This window comes from Thermobia domestica, chromosome 9 (assembly GCF_964235325.1).
Source record: "Thermobia domestica chromosome 9, izTheDome1.hap1.1, whole genome shotgun sequence".
NCBI classification, from domain to species: Eukaryota; Metazoa; Arthropoda; class Insecta; order Zygentoma; family Lepismatidae; genus Thermobia; species Thermobia domestica.
Window position 1 is genome coordinate 133,843,340 of NC_137462.1, and position 24,186 is coordinate 133,867,525.

Sequence of the window (24,186 nt, forward strand, 5' to 3'; positions counted from 1 at the left end):
ACTGTCAGTGCTTCGCAAGATAGGTTGAGCAACGTGCAATAGCTGTTTCATCTTGGTATAGCTTGATACTATAATACGCTGTTACCCATAATTAGTTGTTCTTCAGAATTCTTGAGAGTAAGCTATTTACAACTAGATACATTTGCGTTGCATTTTTTTAATAGAAGTACGTATTTAATTTCTCGAACTTTGAGATTCCGATATTTACAATGAAACACAAAGCTACAGCATTATATTTTTATTCATCGTGTTTGTGTGCAGAGGCATTACTTATAGACATAGAGCAATATATTATAAAATGCAGTGTTCGTTTTCCTAACGTTGAATCCAACTTAAAATTTTATAATATTTAAATTTTCAACCCACAACTAAAAATTTGAAATTCATATCAATCCCAAACGTCGTACATTACATCAACTTGTATGCTGAGGAATTGCTTGAGGGATAATGCAATTTGGAATTACATATTAAATGATGGTGCGTATATGAAGCTTTGGAAACTACTTCAGGACATGTACCTTAATCATGTTCTGCCGAGTTGGTTATTTGACTTTCCTTCGTTAGGCTGGAATTTAAAACTTTTTAACTTCAAAATTCACAATGTCATGTATCTTCGTATTTGAAACTATAACTATAACTAAGAAAATAACTTTTAATTATCGAAAAAGATAAAACCTGACGCTCCTTCGTAAACCAAGTGTGACCGAAAATAGTAAATTTGAAAAATCTTAGTATTATTGGGAGTTTCAAAAGATTAATATCTTACCTTCATATGCTTCTCTGGATGTAACAATTCTCTCTCCTCCAATAAATGTGATTTTGGTGGGCCATTTCTTAATGGTGCGTGAATCACAGAAGAAAATCAAAGTCCATTATAAGTCTCCCTATGCATCACAAATCTTGGGTGACTATTCACTATTCGAAGTTCCGTGATTGGCCTAGAGTGAAATGGGCATTTTCTCAAATACAATGGTTGAAGAATGATATCCAATCTCGAATCAAGGAACTGTCAACTTCACTTACTTGAAGTGGTGTAGGTTTCACTCTGCTGCATTTGATCACATTATTCCAATCCTCTGTTATTTCCGCTCTTAATTTTGTATTCACCAGTCCCATGTTCTTATCGCGTTCAAGATAGGAATGAACACGAACCGGGAATGTTGTTTGAAAGAAAGTGAACCTCTGCCTTTCATGTGCAATCTAATGAAGGCATCTGAATAAAGTATAATTGTAATTTTGACCACTGCAAAAGTCACAGAACAGTTCAAAATGATGGATGTTGGGAGATATTTTTTTACTATTTTTTTTAAAATATGTAGATTGTTGAAGCTATATTTAGCTGTATTAATCTGTCAACACTGGAACATAAACACAGTTGAAGATTATCGAAAAAAGGCAGAAAAATAAGACTAATGTGAATTCCCCCTTTTTCTACTGTGGGGCAATCCAAATGACATCGACCAATGATGGTTGCTGACAAAATTTAGTTTTTTATTAATTTTTTACCTTTCAGAGAGTTGAAAGCGGGTATTCATTTATTTTTTAGCCACGCAGGTTTTGTCGTAGCGGCCATTTTGTATAGGCGCGTGTGTGTATTTTGAACTTTTCAGAATATTTCGTTAAACGCTGTAACGTTTTAGGTTTTAAAGATAATGGGCCTTATGCAAAGTCGTTCTGACGATGATTAGTGCTATACTAAAGAGTTCGACTAACATTTTTCCTGCAGTAGTCAGGCCTTTAGTATGACGCTAATCATACGTCAAAATGACTCTGCATAAGGCCCAATGAGTTCAAACCAAAACCATATGAAAGTTAATGGAATGGACAACATTCTGTGTTCTGTGCACATTGAGACGTACTTCAGAACTTTGAAAGAAAAATTCTGAACATTGCGGTTGGAAAACTGGAAAAGGTCATTTTGGAATGTACATTTTGAAACAAAATAAATGAGACTCACCTTCAATTTTTTGTCTACATAGAGACTAGATAGCAGACAACGTCCCGAACAAGTTTCAGATCTGAGAACCATACTTAATTTTTTGGAAATTTTTAAATATTGCAAATTTTCGAAAATCGTGTATTTTCACTATGAAATATCCCAGGAAGAACACAAGTGAAAAAGTCTCAAATTTGCACAAAATAGAAGATAGTTGTTCAGTAACAAGTCGGTAAAATTGCGTCACTGAAACTTGAGAGGTTTCTGAATTATACGTTTCTTCTTCACTGGGACTTAATATATGAAGCGCCATGAGGAGTGAATATAAACTTTGTATCAAAAGTCAAAATAACACGACACTGACGTTTAATGGGTAAAAACGAAACGCCTCTATTATTTCTTTTCTGCCTATGGTGCTGCTGTTAAGACATCAGTGAGGTAAACAGTTAACTAATTTGTGTACGTAGTTCGGCACTGATATTGAAAGTACGACCTGTAAGAGTTGTGAACTCTGTGGGTGTGAGTTTCCGGAGAACCTTAGTGATTGGCACCCACACTTTGTCATTCGTAGATAGTTTTAAAAAGGTTCTTGGGGCATGGGGATGGAACAAGTTAATAAAAAGATCGTTATTTTCCTGACTGATGTCTTTAATTCTCCAAATCCACCATTTCTCGTCGTAAATACAAGCTACCGTATCATTAGGTGCAAATGACAACATGCTATGTTCTTCATAACATCTGACTTGTGTTTGCGTCAGAGGTATACCTCTATTATATGATCTGGCATCTTTTACAAGTAACAACTCTCAAATTTCTTGCTGTTTGACAGTACTTCTTCTGATGAAACATAGATAAATTGTATATCTGAGATACTATTAACACAAGACCTGACAATCTGTTGAGCTGTTAAAATCGTGACTTTCACATCAGTGCAACAACTTATAACTCAGAAACCACACAAGTCTGAGTGATGCAATTTTACTCACTTGTTACTGCCCAACCATCGTCTATTTTGTGCAAATTGAGATTTTTCACTTGTGTCTCCTTCCTGACATATTTGGTGGTGAAAATACATTATTTTCGAAATTCGCAATGTTTAAAAATTTCCAGAAAATTAAGTATATAGTTCTCAGATCTGAAACTTGTTTGGGACGTTGTTTACTATTTAGTCTTTATGTAGACAAAAAATTGAAGGTGAGTTTCATTTATTTCATTTCAAAATGAACATTCCAAAATGGCCATTTCTAGTTTTCCAACCGCAATGTTCAGAGCTTTCTCTTTCAATGTTCTGAAGTACGTCTCAATGTGCACAGAACACAGAATGTTATCCATTATATTAACTTTCATATGGTTTTGGTTTGAACTCATTATCTTTAAAACCTAAAAAGTTGCAGCGTTTAACGGAGTCCTCTGAAAAGTGCAAAATACGCACACGCACCTAAACAAAATGGCCGCTACAAACAAACCTGCGAGGGTAAAAAAATAAATAAATACCTGCTTTTAACCCCCTGAATGTGGTACAATCTTAGGTTTAAAAAAATTTAGAAATAAATAAGTTTTGTCAGCAATTTTTGACCTGGAAATTGATCGATTTCATTTGGATTTTCCCCTGTAAGTGAGACGACACCTTCTTCTTTCATTTTACAAGAATTTTTTTAAACAGTTATAGCAGACTAACAGTAAACCTTTTCTCCCTTTTGATATATTGAATGAAACTACTCAGCGTGCTCTACAAGATGACAAGAAAATCTAAATTTTGCCCAAAAGTGGACATCCTGGACTCTTCAAATAATCATGATGCAGTTACCTTTTTTCAAATATTACGATGGTTTCCACTCGTCCATTGCAGTTTCTTTTGACATCATGGGTGTATCTGAAACGACAACATAATAATAAAAACGAATTTAGACCTTGTCCAATACATTGCAACACCATAATTTATGCACAATATACAGTATAAAGTGTCAGATGTAACCACGATGACTTCATGGTAGGAGGCTTACCTCTGGTGGCTGGGGTTCCTTGTTCGATCCTCGGCTAAGTAAGTTCATGGTAGATAATATCGTATCCTTGGGTTTTCTCGGGTACTCCCGTTTCCTCCCACATTTTCATTCCACCGATTATTGCATCATCATTCCCTTACCTTAATCATCCGTCTCCCGTACTCTAACTGACATAATAGTGGAACGTTAAACTGAAAGATTTCATTTCATTTAACGTTTAATTTTTAAAAAGTATATTTAATTCCTGGACCACTTTGATTAATAACCTCATGATCTTCTTTAGGCCTTTTCTAGCACCAATTAGTGTTTAGCAATGGTCTTCTTTAGTTACTGATTTTGTATTTCTCAGCAATTGTAAGTTTTGCAACATTAGTAAACAAATACACTGGCGGTACTAATAATAAAATAATGCCCAAATGTGCGTCCTGTATAATCTTCATACAGGACAGGAAAATATATTGTAAAATACAGGGCAAACCTGAATATATAGGACGTCTGGCAGGGACGCACCAACAGGGTGGTCCACCGGGTCCACCCCTCGCCCAACCCCGAATTTTATAACTCAACTGACACTTACAGACCTTCTTACTATAAATTATACTTGCTTAACAGAGAAACAATTTATGTAGCTAGTCTAAAGTTTTGATTTTACATCTGATCTGTACTTTTTTTTAATAATTATAATCTAGTTCTATCATACACTCTAAAAAATTAAGTTGGCAGTAATTAACAATTACTTGTATTTTTTCAGGTCCGGAATAAGACAGGTCCAATATTTTATAGACGTATTGGACTCACTAAATACTTTGAGCCCCTCTCAGCAAACATTTCTGGGTGCGCGCCTGACGTCTGTCAACCCTTCTCTCTCCACAAACTTCTGTGGCAGGTTGTGGTCCTGTTGGTCACAGAAAGTTAAGTATGCTTATCAATGAATTGATGCATCGCTTAGACTATTCTGCTTCTGAGGATTGCATTCGCTTGCAGGTGTTAGAGAGAAACAAAGTCAACAATCCTCGTGCATTAGGCCATTTTTGAAGGTCAATGTTCGCCGCTTTTTTGTCTCAAAAGTTAAGCTTATTTGGAATAACCGGAAAAAAGAGAAATTCATGGTCCTTCTTATTACGAATGGAAAATTTTTAAAACCATGGTCAGCCTTTCTGATGATGTGTAAGTTCAAAAAGGTTACGAAAACAACAACAAAGGGTAATTATTTCAAAGTTTCTTTTTCTATATTTTTTTGTTACGTTCTTGTGATCAATGTTTTGACTGCATTCAGAAGACGGAGAAAGTAACTCTTTATTGGCTGTTGGTAGAGAAAGTGATTTTACTCTTGCAGGCAACAAATTCTATATAAGAAAAAATGGCGCCATTCTCATGCTTGATCCCAAAGAGTTCCTTTATTGTTACACAGGTACAAAGAGTTGTTGTAAGAAGATATTTAACAAAACATGAAAGCACTGGTACGTATACTACAATATATATTAATAAGCCTATCTTTAATATACTGTGGTAATTGACATTTGTTTTATTTCTAAGTTATAGAAAAATGAATTATATTGAAGTGCAGATAACTGAAGTAAGCAAAGAGTGTTCTAGCAGTTATGTGTAAAAACGGGTTGAGTTCAATTTGAATTTAACGTCCCTTTCACCAGCGAGGCTATATGAGACGGGACCTACTGATTAATGTGGAATCCAAACCACATGAGCTCCAACGCGGGTCTCCCACGCCAAAGGCGCGTACTCTAACCGCTTAGCCACTATGGAGCTCTATGTGTTGACAGTGACGTACGCAGAGAGTTATTCCTGGAAGTCTGGACGTCCCCCTAGCGAAATTCCGACTTTCTGTAAATTTAGTCTAATTTTACGAGTAGTTTTACAAATTTTAATATAATTTATCCTTGTATTATTTGGGCTCCCCTCGAAATAATTTTTTGCATATGTGGCTGTGTGCAAGGGCGCCGATTTCTCTGTAAATTTGGGGGGGGGGGCATTCAGATGCAGAAGGCATATATGAGGATTTTACGACAAATTACATTCGAATTATGCCAGATATTGTATATTCTTAAATACAATAAGGGGGCCCACATGAGCTTAGAGGAGGCCCGGGCCCCCTCGCCCCCCCAGGATCAGCGCCCTTGGCTGTGTGTAAAATAAGCAAATAAATATTTGCGCTATGAGATTGCATGACATTTTGATTACTTCACTAATTTTCGAGAACTGCATCATAGATGTCTCTAGTGTAACTGCATAGCAATAATGGGTAGTCTGTGGTGTGAGTTCCAAGCTTTGTATTTGTAGTTGTTTTTAAACATAATCACCGCTCGCAATGTATAATGATATTTTTTCTCACTTTATCTGAGAACTAGATTTGGGTTTACATTGGTGTCATCTACTTAATCATTTTTATCAAATACTACTTTACGTAATTTGCCGGTTTTATGTGGTATGGGTTATTCTACAGGGTGATATGAAAGTCACTCAACCTTTAGAGGTACTACAAAAAAGCTGAAAATGTCCGACATTTATCTACTGCTTCACATGTACACACCGTTCCTGAACACGCTCTGGATCATTGCACATGAAATATTGTGCTCAGATCGTTAAATAATAGTCTGCAGATCTTCCAAAATATGAGGATTGATTGTGTAAGCTCCTGATTTCAGATATCTCCATAAGAAAAGTCTGATGGCGTAAGGTCGGGCGAACGCAGTGACCAATAGTGGTTTCGAAAGGATAAAAAAAGAATAAAAGAATAAAATAATTGTGCCATGGGTTGCGTGACATAGGATTACTTACCATCGTGCTTTGCAACACTTAGCTATCCCCTACCAGGGTCAGTGCCGTAGTCCTATTTTCGTTCTCTTGGAGACGAGATAATGTGATGGTTGACCTTACGTGATTGGCCAATTTCACCAGACTCTAGTTCTGGTCGTGATCCAGAATCTATGCTAACAGTAGGTCCTTTTCTTCATAACTATCGTATTATATAAGAATGTGAAACTCAGACTCAACATAGGCGTCCCGTGTATATTGACGATACTGGCAAAAGAACCAGACAAACTCAAATTTGCGCCTAAACAATACACTTTGACTTAGTTTTGTTTAAAATGACTCTTTTAATTTCTGAAGCATTAAATAATATAAGAGCAATTCTTTTTCCAGATAATTATCAGTGAAAATTTATTTGAATTAATGAAGTTTCTGCTGTTTCTAAGAGAAGTTTGAAATTTGGAATTCTGGTTTCTGTATTGACATTTTCAATGTCATGACTTATAGTCATCAGTGTTAGCTTTGTTATTTGAGATGTTCAGTATATTCAAACCTGAATAAGACAAACTGGAAAGAGATCCGAAGAGAGTATCTCTTACGTGCTAAACTGAACAAAACAATTTTTAATTGTAACAACTTTTCAAGATCTTGTGATTACAATATACATCTACGTAATAAAGATTTGGACACTGCCTCTCAGAGCAAATTATTTCAGAAATCTTTGCAGATATTCTAGAGATTATCAGGGCGTGTGTGTCAGGACTTTTTCATAAACGTAATTAATTTGAATCTTATATTTATCGTTATAAGAAAAAAAATAGTAGTTTGATAGATTGGACTGATTGATTTGAGTTCAATATGTTTTCTAATAAGTACCGTACCTTGACTACTGTTTATAGAGATCGGGAATTTATGTTTAAATTGAACTCCGAACCACCATTTGGGTTTTACTCGAACATAAAATGGTTATATCAAGAATTATTCTAGAAATATAATATTCTCTAAATATTTGTCTAATATATGTCATAGTGCTTTACTTTTCTTTGTTTCTTCATTATTTGGAAAATAATACCTTGAAGAAAAAGGAAACCACTCTGATCTCTTAAGAGGAAGCAGGAGTGGATACAGCTAACATGGATTAAGAGCTTCAATTTAACATGTGCTATAAATCTTTACTTCTATCACCCCTCTTTTATTCAAAGTCTCCCATTCCAGGGAAAAATCTTCTGAATTGATTGTACAGACATAAGCAGTTTCGTAGAAACGTAAACTCCGAGAATATTGTAAGATAGTGCCGTGTATTCGTGCTTTATTTCAATGTGATATCCTGCTTTTGTATATATATATATATATATATATATATATATATATATATATATATATATATATATATATATATATAACATATGACTTATGCTGTAGCAACATGTGTAATTCATAATAGAAAAACACAAGGTACACATATTGTGTACCGCAGTGTTCTTGCTAAACAAAAGGTTCACGCATATAAAAGAAAAACGTTAAAACGCGACTATGCGTGTTCTCCCGGGAAATTTAGTGGCTAGTGCTTGCGTTTTAGTGCACATGATTAAGGGTTAGATTTCCCATGGGAGAGTATTCAAAAGTTTGGACTCCACTACAATGGTTCGGGCCACGGTGGTACAACAGTCACCTCTGATCTTAGATGTTCCCACTTCAATTCCATTACAAATTAGTTTGTAGTTTACGGCATTGTGACCCTGGATTTTTTTGGGTTCTCTCGTTTCCTTCCACGTTCTCATTCCACAAATTATTTCATTATCATTCACCCTCATTTATCAAACGTTTCCTTCTAAAGCAAGGAGGTAGCAAGATATTTTAAAGAAGACTAGTAGGCTATATATATATATATATATACACACAGAGGGTTGATTAATTTCTGTGTCAATTTCATTTGTTCACTGTGCAAAACTGGTATGAGGTAAAGCCGTGCAATTTGGTGGAACTTTAGACGAAGGACATAAGTTTTGTTTCGCGATAGAAGCATGTCACTTATACTAAAGATTGAAGAGATATAGAGTCAAAGGTCAAATTTCGATTTTTTTTTTCCTTATGGGATTGCAATGGTAAATACTGAAAGAGCTTGAAAAGACGTAAATCGAAGTGATAACAAATAAAAAGCTGTATGGTATGATTCTACATCGCAACGCGACCAAATATGCTTCAATAAAGTTTCATGGTCAGAGGTCACTGTCAGATCAAGGTCACAGGTCACCTTGAGAACCCATTTGACATGATGAGGTACGAACATTGCGTTGTTTTCAGTGTATTCAAATGGGTTCTTAAGATGACCTGTAACCTTGATCTCGCCGTGATTTCTGACCTTGACACTTGATTGACGCACATTTGGTCGCCTTGCGACATAGAATCATACCATACAGCTTTTTCTTTGTTATCACTTCGATTTACGTTTTTTCAGCTTCTTTCAGAATTTACCATTGATGTCCCATAAGGAAAAAAAAAAATCAAAATTTGATCTTTGACCCTATATCTCTTCAATCTTTAGTACAAGTGACATGCTTCTATGACGAAACAAAACTTATGTCCTTCGTCTAAAGTTACACCAAATTGCAAAGCTTTACCTCATACCACTTTTGGACAGTGAACAAATAAAATTGACACACGAATTAATCAACCCTCTGTATATATGTTCATAAGTTTCAGACACTAGGTTACATTAAGATCACAAACATCCACAGTATTGAAAAGAAACCAACACCAAATATAAGATTATTTACTTCAACTAATTTTTCTCATTCTTCTCCACACACACAATTTGAAAGCATCTATGGTTGGTTGTTGGTCTGTTTCAGCAACGAGTCTATATGAGACGTGGATTCACCGTTGAACGAACCTGGGTTTTTCAACTCGAAGGCGAGAACGATAATTGCCACGACGGAATTCAATTGAAAGCACCTCGTCTTTCTTTGTCGCTTTTATGTAGTGTCCATTAGAATACATTTCACATGAAACAACAATTATGACCTATAGGTTGAAGGATATGATCTAGTCTTATTAGTCTTATTAGTTGCGATCTTTTAGTCTCACTGCCGTGATATTAAATAACATTATAATCTAATAAGACCCATTAGTATTATCCTAGTAACATTACAATCTAATAAGACACAGTAAAGTTACCGCAATAACATTACAATCTTATAAGGCTCACTACTGTAATCATAATAACATTATAATTTAATAAGACTCATTAGTATTATCCTAGTAACATTACAATCTAATAAGACACACTAATGTTACCCCAATAACATTACAATCTTATAGAATCCATTACCATGATTTTTATAACATTATAATCTAATAAGATCCATTAGTGTTATCCTAGTAACGTTACAATCTAATAAGACACAGTAAAGTTACCGCAATAACATTACAATCTTATAAGGCTCACTACTGTAATCATAATAACATTATAATTTAATAAGACTCATTAGTATTATCCTAGTAACGTTATAATCTAATAAGACCCCAATAACATTACAATCTTATAGAATCCATTACCATGATCTTTATAACATTATAATCTAATAAGATCCACTAGTGTTATTCTAGTAACGTTACAATCTAATAAGACACAGTAAAGTTACCCCAATACCATTTCAATCTTATATGGTTCACTACCGTGATCCTAATGACACTAAAATCTAATAAGACCCACTATTGTGAACCTAATAACATTACAACCTAATAAGACCCACTAGTGTAACCCTAATAACGTTACAATCTAACAAGAAAAAACTAGCATGATTCAACTAATAGATATTACAATTTTGTAAGGTCTACTAGCGTGATCCTAATAACATTACAATCTTATAAGACCACTAGTGTGATCCTGATAACTTTACAATCTTATAAGGCTTACTAGTGTTATCGTAATAATGTTGATGAGGGAAAGTAGAGAATAGGAGGAAAGCAGATACGATATCTAATACAGAATTTATATGGTAGGGAATCGGATAAAGAACACTCCGCACCCAACAGGTGAACAGTGCTCTACAGAGATACTGTTGGATGATAATTTCGGAGAAATACTTACACATTAAAGAGTAGAAAGAAATACATTAAATTAAAATGACAAAAAAATACTATAGAAAAAGTAGAAATGAGAAAAATAACGAAAGAAAATGGATAGAAAAGGAAATTCTAACAGTGCATTTTTTAAGTTCAAAAACTTGCTCTGGCATCACTTTCACTACTTTTTAATGAAGGTGAAAGAAACAACCTGCTAGGTCACAGTGTTAACTTTTTTTCCCCTTTGTGTATTCCACTTGCAAATCTTACAGAGTGAAATGAACCCATAAATTGTAGGCACAGAAAGTCAATAGCATAAAGGCCTTTCTTTAGTGAAATCATGTGTTTTGCATCCTTGTGTCGTTTCTGTATTATAAGTTAAAAAATAATTATAACAGGTAACAATTACTTGCTTCTGAATAACAAACCTGCTTAAGTTCGTAGAAAGCAAGTTTTCAATTAAAACCTTACAGATATTACGATTCAATAAATGGAAAACGCAAATCTTAACCATAAAATTAATTGGAATAGAAATGATTGCTGCCTAGGTAACTTCATTCAAAAGAATTAAACTTTCATTTTTCAATTCGTTTACGTAACAATAATTCCCTGGGAACACAGTGATCCAGTGGCAAAGGGTTTCCAGTGAAGACTGCCCTGGTTCTTTACCAGGACAAGTAAATTTCTGATGAACAACATCGCTATTAGAAGTGAGAGATGTAGGTAAAACAGTGTTTTTTATACGAAGGCAAAAACTGGTTATTAATGTGTATTAGCCACGGCTATATTTCTGCAAAAGATGTTTGTTTATTTATTTGTTAGAGAGAGCTCCAACATTAGATGAATTTTGAGCTAAATGTTTCTTTGATTTTTTTTCAAGTTTTCCTTTTCAACATCAGGAATATATGATATTTGGACCTGTGGCCCCGCGTAGCGTAGTCGCTAACGCTCTCGCCTTCGGTTCGATTCCCGGTGGGGTCACTCGGTCGAAAAAGTGTAATCCTGAATGAGGTTTTCCTGGGTTTTCCTCATTCACACCAGGCAAATGCCGGGGTGGTACCTAACTTATAGGTCCCAGGCCGCCTCCTTCCTTCCCCAATCCTTTCTTCCTTCCCTTTCCCCGGATTGTGAGCTCGCCGAGTGACGTCGTCTCTCAAATCGTGACGGGCTAAATGGCCTTAGATGCCGAAATCCCATACAGTTTAAGATGGAATCCAAAGCACCGTAATCCACTTACATTTCAAATCTCTCGCAATGACTATCGAAAAAAAGACTCTGTGCATCATGACGCACGAAATAAGTGAGCGCGAGCCCGGAAGCGCTTCTGCCTTTGGTGCAAGTGGTCCAGGTTCAATTCCCGGTGGGGACATTCGGTCAGAAAAATGTAACAGCTTTTTCAGATCAGCCATTTCGAGTGAGGTTTTCCTATGTTTTCCTCAGTCGTAGCAGGCAAATGCGGGAATGGTACCTAACATAACGGCTCCAGGCCACTTCCTTCCTTCTCCATTCCTTTCTTCGTGCACAATTCCCTGAGCAGCATGATCGTCGAGGGACGCCATCCCTCAAATGTGACGGGTTACCATGGCCATAGATACCAATAGCTCAGAAATCTAATTCCTAATCCTAATCCTAAGCGAAAGCATGGAGAATAAACATGCATTGCGTGCCTTTATTAAATATTAAATAGGGACAGTGCCATTAAATTAGAATGGCAAGAAGTAGGATGTGATTTTCCGCACGGTAACCACCCTTCTAAGAACATGGTACGGATTCTTTATTTAAACACAAAAATAAATATAGATTTCACCATTTGCAATGAAGCCTTGACAAGCACTTTATAGGTTGTAGGTTGTGTACCAGTACTACTCAGAGCGCCCCCTCCTTCTACTTGTTCTACCCTCCTAGGCAGACTGTATTGTAATAGGTCAAGTACAATTAAACTATGAATTTAAGTATACAAGATATATTTGTCCCCGGAAATTTCTTCTGCCCCTTCGTTTGCTCGTCCCATTCACCAAGAAACGAAAGCTATTAACATCTGGATTTCTATAAAAATGGTCATGATTTAGTTAGAAAAAACTTCATTTCGGAGGTCGCAGCGATTCCGACAAACGTTTTATTGGAAATGGGTGAACTTTTGATTTTGGGTGAACGAAAGGAATTACGCTAAAGGACAACGTTTATGGCATTTGAAGATGAGTTTCCTTCCGCTCTGAGGCTCTTAGCATAGGCCTATAAGAAGTGCATACTCCTGCAGTGTTGCCATGCCCTGTCTACCTTATTAAAGCAGGAAATGAATAGTATGTCACTTGGTCAACTGCTTGCTCTGTAGTACCTCTGCTCAGGCACACGGTAACGTAGCCTCACAGGCTTCGTTTCATTCGCCTAGCCTACACGTTATCGATATATTCCACGCTTTAGTTACATCCTTTCTAGGAGTGGCTTTGAACTGTTGTTCCTTAACCCCTTCAAACTATTGTTCCAGTATGCTCTTTAAAATAATAAAGATAGAAAGTATTTTTCAACATGTGTTTGTGACTTTAGATTCTCTTTATAGGTAAACATTCAAAGAATGACCTGGAATTAATTATATTTCAGTTAATCAAGACAATAGAAAACCACAACATGATGTTTGATAATTGGGTATTTCTTAAATTCTCAAAGTTAAACTGACTCTCAAAGTTAAACCTTATGTGTTTCTTTTAACTCTCGCAGCATGGATTAAGTTTAATTATCTTTATTAATTTTATGTACGAGTAATAAAATAATTGCCAGATTAAACTTTTTGTGTGTCCAATAAGAAGTAGTGTATGATGTTTTTTTAAAAACAAGAGACATAATATTTACATCTTATTATCCTTTATCGTTGTCAAATTGAATGTATAATGCAATGATAAATAACCTATTATATATATATATATATATATATATATATATATATATATATCATAAATGTTGATGCTAATGTTGCCTAGATAATTTAGAGGCTTCTTGAGTCAAAAAGATGTGAAAGTGATGTCTCGTCTCATATTTAGACACGAAAATTCTTTCGTATTGTCTCGTGGACACCTTAACAGCTGTTTAGAAACTAAACATCTAATGCCAAGAATAATAGAAATAAATACATTTTGGGAAAACAAACAATGATTACAGAAAAAAATGCTGTAGAATCATGAACGGAATGAAGAAATACTAATGAACACCATTTTACTTAACAACGTAATTAATACACTTACTAGGCAAGGTCGCGAGTTCTTACTCTGACTTCATATCGATACTATGCTCAAATGGAGAAATCTTCGATCGGAAGAATGTTCGAATTACGAGCGTTCAAAGTTCAAAATTGAACAGATTTTACGAATAGTTTGAAGTTACCACTTTTCGAGATAGATGATTCATTTTTTGTATCGGGCGGTTTTCTCAGGTACCCAATACAGTGGTGAGGTAACAACATACGCAGTTTCAAGATAAGGTACTTAGTGGGGAGAAGGTGAAGGGTAATGGTGCCTTACAGTTTGCAAATGGCCTTGTTTGGCACACAACATCGATAAGCTAATAACATGTTTTGCTACCTCTATTCGACTGTATTACCATTCAAATATCACTTTCCTGTGTGGCCACCTTCAAACTGAACAATGACATTTGTGTGCGACACGCTTTGCCAGGCGTGCGAAATTCAATGAGGAACGTGATGGTATTCATTATTAATCTTGTGATCAGTGCCGGATTTACGTATAAGCTAAACAAGCTACAGGTTAGGGCCCCACTTGCTTGGGGGCACAAAAAAATTAAAGAAAAAAGTAACTGTAATGTAATTTTCAAAAAATAAGAAAAAGAAAACAAGACTAAACGTCCATGCAACAATGGTGTCTTGTATTGTTATGTACTACGCTTTTATGAGGGCTCTATTTCTCAGCCCCACTTGTAATGAGGCCCCTGTTACCCAGCTCCGCTTATAATGTAGCCTCTGTTTCCCAGCCCTGTTTGTAATGGGCCCTTGTTTCCATTTAGATATACATTAGGTTCATAAATTAACATATATATTCAAACCTAAAAAAACGCTGACATTTTGTCGCTGAAAAAGAAAGCTTGACGTATAAAGGACTCCTAAAGCTTAACGTTTAAAAGGCCCCTTTCAATAGCTTAGGGTCCCATCAAACCCAAATCCGGCACTGTTTGTGAAGTGATAATCTATATTGTGATGTTCTTTCCCTTCTGTAGGTAGGAGTGAGACCACTATTTTCTTAAAAGGCTCTTGTCACCAATTTGTTGTTTTGGTCAGACCAGCTGTCCAACAAAAATTTTGCAGCACTCAGGCGCACAACACAGTATCGTATGTGGAAAACAAAAATTAAGTTTATTGTCAAAATGAAGTTAATCTAAATAAATTATCGAGCACAGCTGGCACTGATAGTAAATACGAATATCAGTTTACACCACTGGCATTTCATTTGTAGTCGATCGCGCGGAATTGGCGCTTCAAACTAATCACACTGCACCAGAGTAGTCGGCTAAGGAACTATCCTGAACGGAACTCCTAACCCTGTCGGTTATGCTTATGCATTGCAGAAGACGATGTTTCAATACATCATCACTTGCCATGCTTTTTAGTTTTCAACGAATTGAAATGCTGATTATCGGAAAATATTGGTCAAACTCCAGGGAATATTTGAAGTTATTCAGACAAAATAGGCCGGAAAATTAAAAAAGAAAATGATGCGCTCAAAGCTGTGAAAAACGTGGCTTTTATTCTGGAAAAAAACGATGTTTGCATACATTGTCGCTAGCCGATTTTTGTTTATTGGCCACATTTGGCCGATTATCGCAAAGTGTTCCCTGTTTGGTCACGATTTTCCAACAATCGCCATTAAAGTCCATTGACAAATTATAAAAGAAAATTGCTAGCGATGAGATATTGAAACAATGTCTTTCACAGAGACCGACTGGGTTCGGAGTCTCGTTCAGGTTCCGCGGCCAAACGTTTCGGAGACAAGCGTCATTGTTCAATTTGAGGCCGCATAGGAAGGTGCCATTTGAATGGCAATACAGTTTAATAGAGGTACAAAATTCATTTTATCAGCCCATCAACCCAATCTGCCAAACAGAAAGAAATTTTCAAGTTGTAAAACACCGTTACCCTTCAACTCCTCCATAATAAAAGTGTCCTTATCTTGCAAAATGCGTACGTTTTGACCTCACCACTTCGCTGGGCAGCCAAGAAAATCCCCCGATACCAAAAATGAAACATGTATCTAAAAAATAGTTACTTCAAACATTTTGCAAAATCTGTTCAATTTCGAACTTTGAACGCTCGTAATTCGAACACGCTTCCGATCGAGGATTTCTCCATTTGTGTAATTGTTTCATATGTAAAAAGGAGTCGATTGAGCATAGTATCAATATAAAGTCAAAGTAACACCTCGCGACCTTCCCTAGTTAGTATCGTGTTTACAGTTAATACGAAAGTATAAAATGGGAGCGGCCAATCTCCATCTGTAAATAAAATACTGTGGGCATTTTGTTATTTAAAATAGTGTATTTTATAAATTTATTACTCTTCTGCTTCCGATATCCATTTCATCTGAAGACCAGCTGAAAGAAATACATATTTTTCCTCTGGGGAGTCCATATAATGTTTCGACTTTTAGAAAGAAAAACAAACACGTCAAAATTATTGAATAAAGAACAAATCAAAATGAAAGAAATTCTAATATTATACTATTATGTTTGATAGGCTAAAGGCGATGAAAGATAACTGTAAATTAATGTGATAAAGGACATAGAATAATTTGAAGAATGAGCGATGACTATTTTATTGTCCATCTTAATTGCACTTTGCATGGGTACAACAGATGTTAAAGCTGTGTCACTCCACTAAGAAATTCACAAATAATCTATTCAAGTAATCGCATTACTAATTAGGCCCTAGAAGTTCTTATAGATTTGACTTAGATAAAACCAATCTTTGACTGATATTATGAAAATATACTGTATCCACTGATAAAGTAACAAAAATCACGGATCTGACCTTTATCTTTCTACTGCTGACTTGGGTGCAATTAGTATGTTCTCTTGTAGAGTGAAATCTTAATAATAATTTAGAACGTAAAACACAAAAAATAAAATTATAACTAACGTAATTGAGTTTTACGTTTTAAAAAACCCAACTAGTGACAAAAAGACAAGTGAGTGTAATAATGAGGAAACTAAGCCTTATTTAAAATATAACTCAAGCAGATATGTTGATAACATTCGTTAATATATGTGTTTAGAATATATTTCAGGTTTTAAAGTTTAAGCCCGCGTTCATTTCAATGCTTTTTTTTTTTTTTAATTTTATTCTTTCCAGATTTTAATACTGTTTACCGCAGTTGCTTTAGCTGAGGATGTAGAGAATAAAAAATTCGAGAAACGAGGCATTGCAGCTGCTCCATTGCCTGTTGCGGCAGCCGTTCCAGTCGTCTCTACAGTCACAGTCAATCAACCGGTACCTGTTCCCGTGGCACATCCAGTAGCAATACCTGTTAACAGACCTGTTCCAGTACCTGTTGCACACCCCTATGCAGTTCCAGTTCCAAGACCTGTTCCAGTATCTGTACCTCAACCTGTTGCTGTTCCTGTACCAAGAGCTGTTCCGTACACTGTAGCTCGACCATATCCTGTTCCTGTGCCTCAACCTGTTGGCGTACCGGTCGCACAACCTGTTGGAATAATAGTTCCACAGCCAGTAGCTGTTCCTCAACCAGTTGCTGTTCCTGTGAAAACACCAGTGCCAGTACCTGTTCCTCAACCAGTACCTGTTGTTACCAAATCGTTACTTCCAGCTGCGCCAGTTCCACTTGCGGGGAAGATCCTCGGCTAATCAAAGTCTTTTTAAAGGTAATTATTGACAATTACTTAATAGTTGTATACCTTCATGCATGGTCTGTACTACAAAACACGACATAAAACTAGTATTGTGTTAGGTTGCATTACTTTTTCGTATGTGGATCAGATGCTACTAGTTTCTTACAGAGCTACAACTTTTTTTCTTAAGTACTCATATATACACATAACTGATAGGCCATAATTTCCATTTAGGGGGAAATGAGATTCAAATCAAGCCAAAGCACAAAGTATTATGTCAATGAGAAGCAAATATAGTTATCTTTACTTAAGTAATAATCTGGCCTGATTAACTTAAGTGGAAAGTTTGTTACATAATGAAGAAGTTATTGTTCATCGTATTGTGGACATATTAGAAGTATAGGAATACAAACATATATATCGAACCAGGGAGGGTCTAAGAGGGAGCGTTTACCGGGACAAGTAAAAGTAGTAGATAATGACCGATATTAGTGTCGAATTCATAGTTTTCGCGGTCGCTGAAATCAATGGTGAAACTCCGACCGCATTAACTTCCAAATTCACCCTATTCGGCTCCGGGCCGGGGGTCACCGGGAGGGGGGAATACCGAGACATATAAAAGTAATCCAAAATGACTTATATTAATGTCAAATCCATAGTTTTCGCGGACGCTGAGATAAATTGTAACACTTCCATTAGCGGTGACTTGCAAATTCAGCTACAATTGTGTGGGAGGCCTGGGTTCGATTCCCAGCGGGAGCTCATGTGGTTCGGATTCCACGTTAATCAGTAGGTCCACGTCTCATATAGCCTCGCTGCTGAACGGGACGTTAAACTCAACTCAACAACAACAATCAGCTACAATTGCATGCGGGCCGGATTTCAGCGAGGGCGGGGGGAAGGGGGGGACCGAAAAATGTAAAAGTAATCCAAAATGACCGATATTAGTGTCAAATCCATGGTTTTCACCGTCGCCGAAATGAATGATAATACTTTCACAGGCCTTGACTTCCAAATACTGCCCCCATGCGAAGAATGTGTATATTCAGCTAGTATATATATATATAATCGATGTGTTTGTGTATGTGCATCATGAATTTATGTACTCCCTCCGTCAGAAAGTATGGTATTATTTGAAGAAATTTTAAAGATTATTGAGGCATAAGCAAAGAATTATAATCAAGTGTTCTTATTAGTGAATTCATAGACTAGTCGAACAGCTGAAATATAATTGGCCGGTATTTGATTTTAAGTACGCCACATACGAATTTTTTTCTCAGTGCACGTTGAAAACTTCTTTTTAACGAAACAGTTGCTATATGGACCTTTGTTTATTAAGAACCGACTAAGGGAAACCTGAGAAATAAATCTAAAGGAATCTTGGTAACAAAAAATGAGGGGACAATCAATTCAACAGAATGTAGAAAAATGCTTAATAACTCATTTCTGGCGATCAAATCCAAGTCATAATGGAAAAAAAAAGTCGATATGTAGACAATCGGATAATGCGAAACTTCATGCTTATGACGACGATGCTTTCTAGATAACGGTTCTAAAGATAGCAGGTCGATTTATTTTAATTTACAACAACCAAACATTCCCAATTTAAACATTTTGGATCTTGGCTGTTGCAATTCCATACAGTCTCTTCAACAAAAAGTTTCGGCACATACAATTGACGAACTGATAAAGTGTATTGATAACACTTTTAACAAATTAAAGATAGGCACTCGCTAATGTTTTTTTCTGACATTGCAGACATGTATGGAATCAACTATTTTGATTAAAGGAGGAAATAACTACAAGATTCCTTATATTAGTAAGGCCAAGCTTCGTCTTGAGAAACGGTTACCAGCTACTTTAGTGTGCTCACGAGAGGACTTCGAAAAATCCTCGTCAATTTAATTTCATCTGGAAATAAATACTATAGAAATAAGAGATCTTTATCAGCCGTAAAGATAGGTGTCGAAACCATAGATTTCGAAGGTATTCAAATGAGTAGTAACAATAGTGATGCCGTTTAAGCGAAAGTTCAGCCCGAATGGGCTTAAAATATCCTTACGGAGAGAATGGGAGGGAGACGACATAAAGGATTTGTAAATTATATTAGTGTCAAATCCACTATTATCGGCGTCACAGAGATGAATAGTGATATCCGTAATGCCAATTAATGTCAGCCCCTATCGGCATGGAGGATAAGAAAAGGTTGGAAATAAAATATCCAGAATAATTAAAATTAGTGTCGAATTCATACTTTCTGGGATCGGGAAAATGACCGAAATGACTTTTTGGTAGAAAGCATCGTTTCAAAAGAAATACAGAAATATTCTAGGGGAAAGTAGGGTGTTTTAAATCGTATACCAAAAGTAGATTATTTTATGGATTTTTATCATTTAACTTTCATTTAAATGTGTATCCTAAGTAAGAAAGAGATTCATATTATGCGTGGGAAGAACTTTTATTTCAGCTTATATATATATATATATATATATATATATATATATATATATATATATATATATATATATATATATATATATGTGTGTGTGTGTGTGTGTGTGTGTGTGTGTGTGTGTTTAGTGGGAGAGAGAGATTTAAACGGATTGAATTGAGAACTTCGTCATTTCTTTAAAGTCTCTTATAAATGGGAAATTATAACTAATTGTTGATGGCGTGCAAGTGAAAAGATTAAAATAAAAATCATGTTATAGAATATTAATAGATATAGTTGTCTATACTAATTTTTTATATAAACTATTCTCAGAAATTTGTGTATCTCGATCAACATATTTCCTTGAATCATCTGTCTAAATCAGGGCACAAAATTTCAAGTTGGAATCCGGTATCCGGTAACTAAAGTAAATATCAAATGCCTATCACCGAGATTTAAAAATAAATAAATAAAAAAAAAGCTTCCAATGGCGACCGGAAATTTCATGGCCTGGACTATTGTTACATTGAGTTGGATGCTTAGTCATTTGAAATATACAACAATAAAGTAGGTATTTTGTAATAAATTAATAGGTGTAATTTTACTGTTATTCTCAAGAGTGCAGATAAAACTGGCATACTCGTAAAAAAAATCCCTGCGTTAGAACTAATACCCTTTTTTTTTTTACGATAATATTATTTTTTTAATTTATGAAAAGCTAATGAAATACTATTTTGTATAAGAACACGATCATTGTTCTTCATGTAAACCCATGGCAAATGCAATATATTTATATACTTAAATTATTTCTTATCACTTGATATGCTTCATAAGCATGATCGAATGGGTTGTTATCCAAATGAAACATTGAAAAAATACATAATTCTCGTTAGAGGACTCGAGAATCCCATATGTCTGGATAGCATTCATTTCCATGCAATTTGCCTTCATCCACTTGGGGCTCGTGGAATGAAGCATTATCGCTGAGCTGACAATACCCAAGTTGGATCAGAGTCCATACTAAACTGAAAAGGACTTGATTTCAGTTTAGCTCTCCGAATTTCAGTGAGACGTGAACCTACACCTTAACGTGGAATCCGAATAACATGAGCTCCCGCCGGGAATCGAACCCGAGTCTCTCGCACTCTTACTCATGTCTAACATGTCCTCTACGCGCCTTTGGCGTGGGAGACCCGGATTCGATTCCCGGCGGGAGCTCATGTGCTTCGGATTCCACATTAATCAGTAGGTTCACGTCTCATATAGCCTCGCTGCTGAAAGGAACGCTAAACTAAAATGAACTCAACTACACACGTCAGAGTACGTTGCTGTACGCCTGTTAGAATATACAATGTTCACAACACGATTTCTTCTTAGACGAGGACTTTGACACCTCCATAAAAATTCCGTTCCACATATTAGCAGTGCTTCCAAGCTAGTGGTTTACCCCACTAAATCTGTTGGTTTTGGATGCTTGTTTGGTCGGGAAATGTTTCGTCTGGTGGTTAGTTCGAAAATCAAATGGGTCAATAATTAAGTGGAAATGTAGCAAACTTTTAACAGCGAACTGACCGTCTGATACATAAAGTCTTGGTTCTGCTTCTGGTCTTTTCAACGAGCGAACCAGAACTATTCGAGTGACATCATAGTTACTAATATAAGCACACCATGCAGCTTCTTCATTCCGATGATTTTGCATCTTTCTCACCGATAAATAGATATGTTACTCATTACGATATAATTTTGTTTCATTAAAAATTGGATGATTTAAAACACATTTGTTGTTCCATTTTCTTTCATTTTTTTTTACCTATTTCTATATATAAGTGCATTTTTTACATTTTCGCATATTGACGTACATTTCTAATATTTTTTCATTATTTTTTTTTTCCTGTTGAGTCTGTCTAAAAAGAAATAACATTTTAAAGGTATAAGCCCATGTTTGCTGACAACCGTCATATGAATTGATTTCTGTTAATAGGGTGTATGTGCAGTAAACACAATTTTCAGGAAATGACAAAAAACTTTTTCACGAGTCGGTTCGGTTGATGAGGAGAAAAAAAGAAAAATATGTGTAAATGTACATGGTTAATGATTGTTTATTAGCTATATATGATCTAACTATGAATTATGGTTTAATCTACAAAAAATATTAAACTTTGGACACATACGCCCTTCTAACAGAAAATATGAGTTGAGTTGAGTTGATTTTAATTTATCGTCCCTTTCAGCAGCGAGGCTGTATGAGACGTGGACCTACTGATTAACGTGGAATCCGAACCACATGAGCTCCCGCCGGGAAAACAGAAAATATGGTGACACAAAATGTGAAACCAGGGTTTTTCTGAAATATATCTAAAATTTTAGACACTGTTACATTGGTAGTATATTAATGAAAGACAGAGATACTACTAATAGTAATTAGTAATAATAATAATTTGATAGCATTTTTCTCCCAAAAATTACTTTTGTTAAAAAAGAATAATCTCTATCAGGATAAGTTTTGAATTAACATTTGTCGCTACTGCTTGCCTTACTCCGAAGTGTAAAGTACTTTCAATCCATGTCGGGAAATACTGAGGTTAATGCTGGAATATACCTTGGCCACCTATATGCTAAATAAAAATCCTGCAAACCTTAATATTATGCCAGAATAAAAGGTGAGATTTTCCCACGGTATCTTTTACGGGATCTAAAACTGTGGCTACAAAGTTGAGACTCATCTTCACCTGGTGTAACGCTAAAGCAGGCAATTATAAGTTTAGGTGAGGTTTATTTATGTTGTGCGACGAGACATAATTGGGAATGCAAGGAAGTGGCATTGCATAGGAAAATATTATTTTAATGGTAGGATTTGTATTTTTAACCCAACGAGTTTTATTCCCCAAATTCCTGAGAGTTTGTTCAGATAAGAGTACAGCTGATAGGCCAACCAACAAGACACATTAATTTATTATAATATATCATATATAATATAGTAATATAATTCAATGGTTTATATTTTCAACACGTTCCAGGGAATACACTTCCTTGTAACACAAAAAGTTGCACCTATCTTTAAAATACTCAATTTTAACAAAAAGTGAAAATCGTAAAAAAAAAAAAAAAAAAAAAAAATGTCATATACGCCATTTTAACAGAAATCGATTCATATGCCACCGCCGTACTTGACATAGTACGTGATATACTACTTTTTGTATATTGTAACTTTGGTCTAAATACTGCAAAAGAGTAGTAATACAAGAAAATAGTGAAATTATATATATATATATATATATATATATATATATATATATATATATATATAGAGAGAGAGAGAGAGAGAGAGAGAGAGGTATGAGTGTGTGTTTGAAAATAATACCATACTATTATAAAAATGTATTTTTTTATTATGCATTTTCTGTAAATTAACAGTGCAAACAAGTTCTAAGCTTAATGATCACTATATGGAAATATTTTCATTTTTTTTTAAATATAAAGTTTAATTTTGATAAACTTTATTTAAAAAAATACATTCTGCAGATATAGACATTTCTTATGGATATGAGATATCTATTGTATTGTTCTTTTTCTTTTTTCAGATCTTCCTGTCGTATCCTCACGAATATCAGGGTTTCTTACATAGAAGAATCTTTTTTTTTTTAATATGGTGCCTCTTTTGTGTTCCTAAGCAGTATTAATGTATATACTTAAAACAAAATGTTGATTTCTATTGTACATACATGTTGTATATGTATATAATAGTAGTAAAATAAATATATTTAATTGATTTAATATGATTGTATAATTTTATGTACCTGGATTTATAAGATAAGATATATTATGATCTGGATCTGATGCGCTAATGACGTCATACAAGGGGTGCTCATAAGTGGGTTTTAGGGCGCAAGTTGTACCCACGAGGTTTTTGGGAAGATTGCAGTATAATGTTTCATTGAAAATGGCACAATCGAATTCTAATTACGTTTATACGATAATTTTGCTTGTAGGAATACCAACAGTGAAGGAAAAGTTAAATTGAATAACATTTTAAGATTATTAATTGCTGTAGCAAGGAATAGGTTATATTCTTTTTTGGTGAAAAGGACAAAATAATAAATGGACTGAGAATTATTTAACGACTGATTGTCCTA

The 24,186-nt window shown here is 35.2% G+C and overlaps 1 protein-coding gene across 1 annotated transcript; it reads left to right on the forward strand.

The window, feature by feature from the left end:
• The first annotated feature begins 5,286 nt into the window (after positions 1-5,286).
• LOC145695044 (uncharacterized) lies at positions 5,287-23,827 on the forward strand. Its single transcript, XM_081771873.1, has 3 exons — positions 5,287-5,399; positions 17,126-17,655; positions 23,635-23,827. Exons 1-2 carry the CDS (start codon positions 5,388-5,390, stop codon positions 17,636-17,638), a joined length of 525 nt encoding a protein of 174 aa, XP_081627999.1. The 5' UTR covers positions 5,287-5,387; the 3' UTR covers positions 17,639-17,655; positions 23,635-23,827.
• Positions 23,828-24,186: the final 359 nt, after the last annotated feature.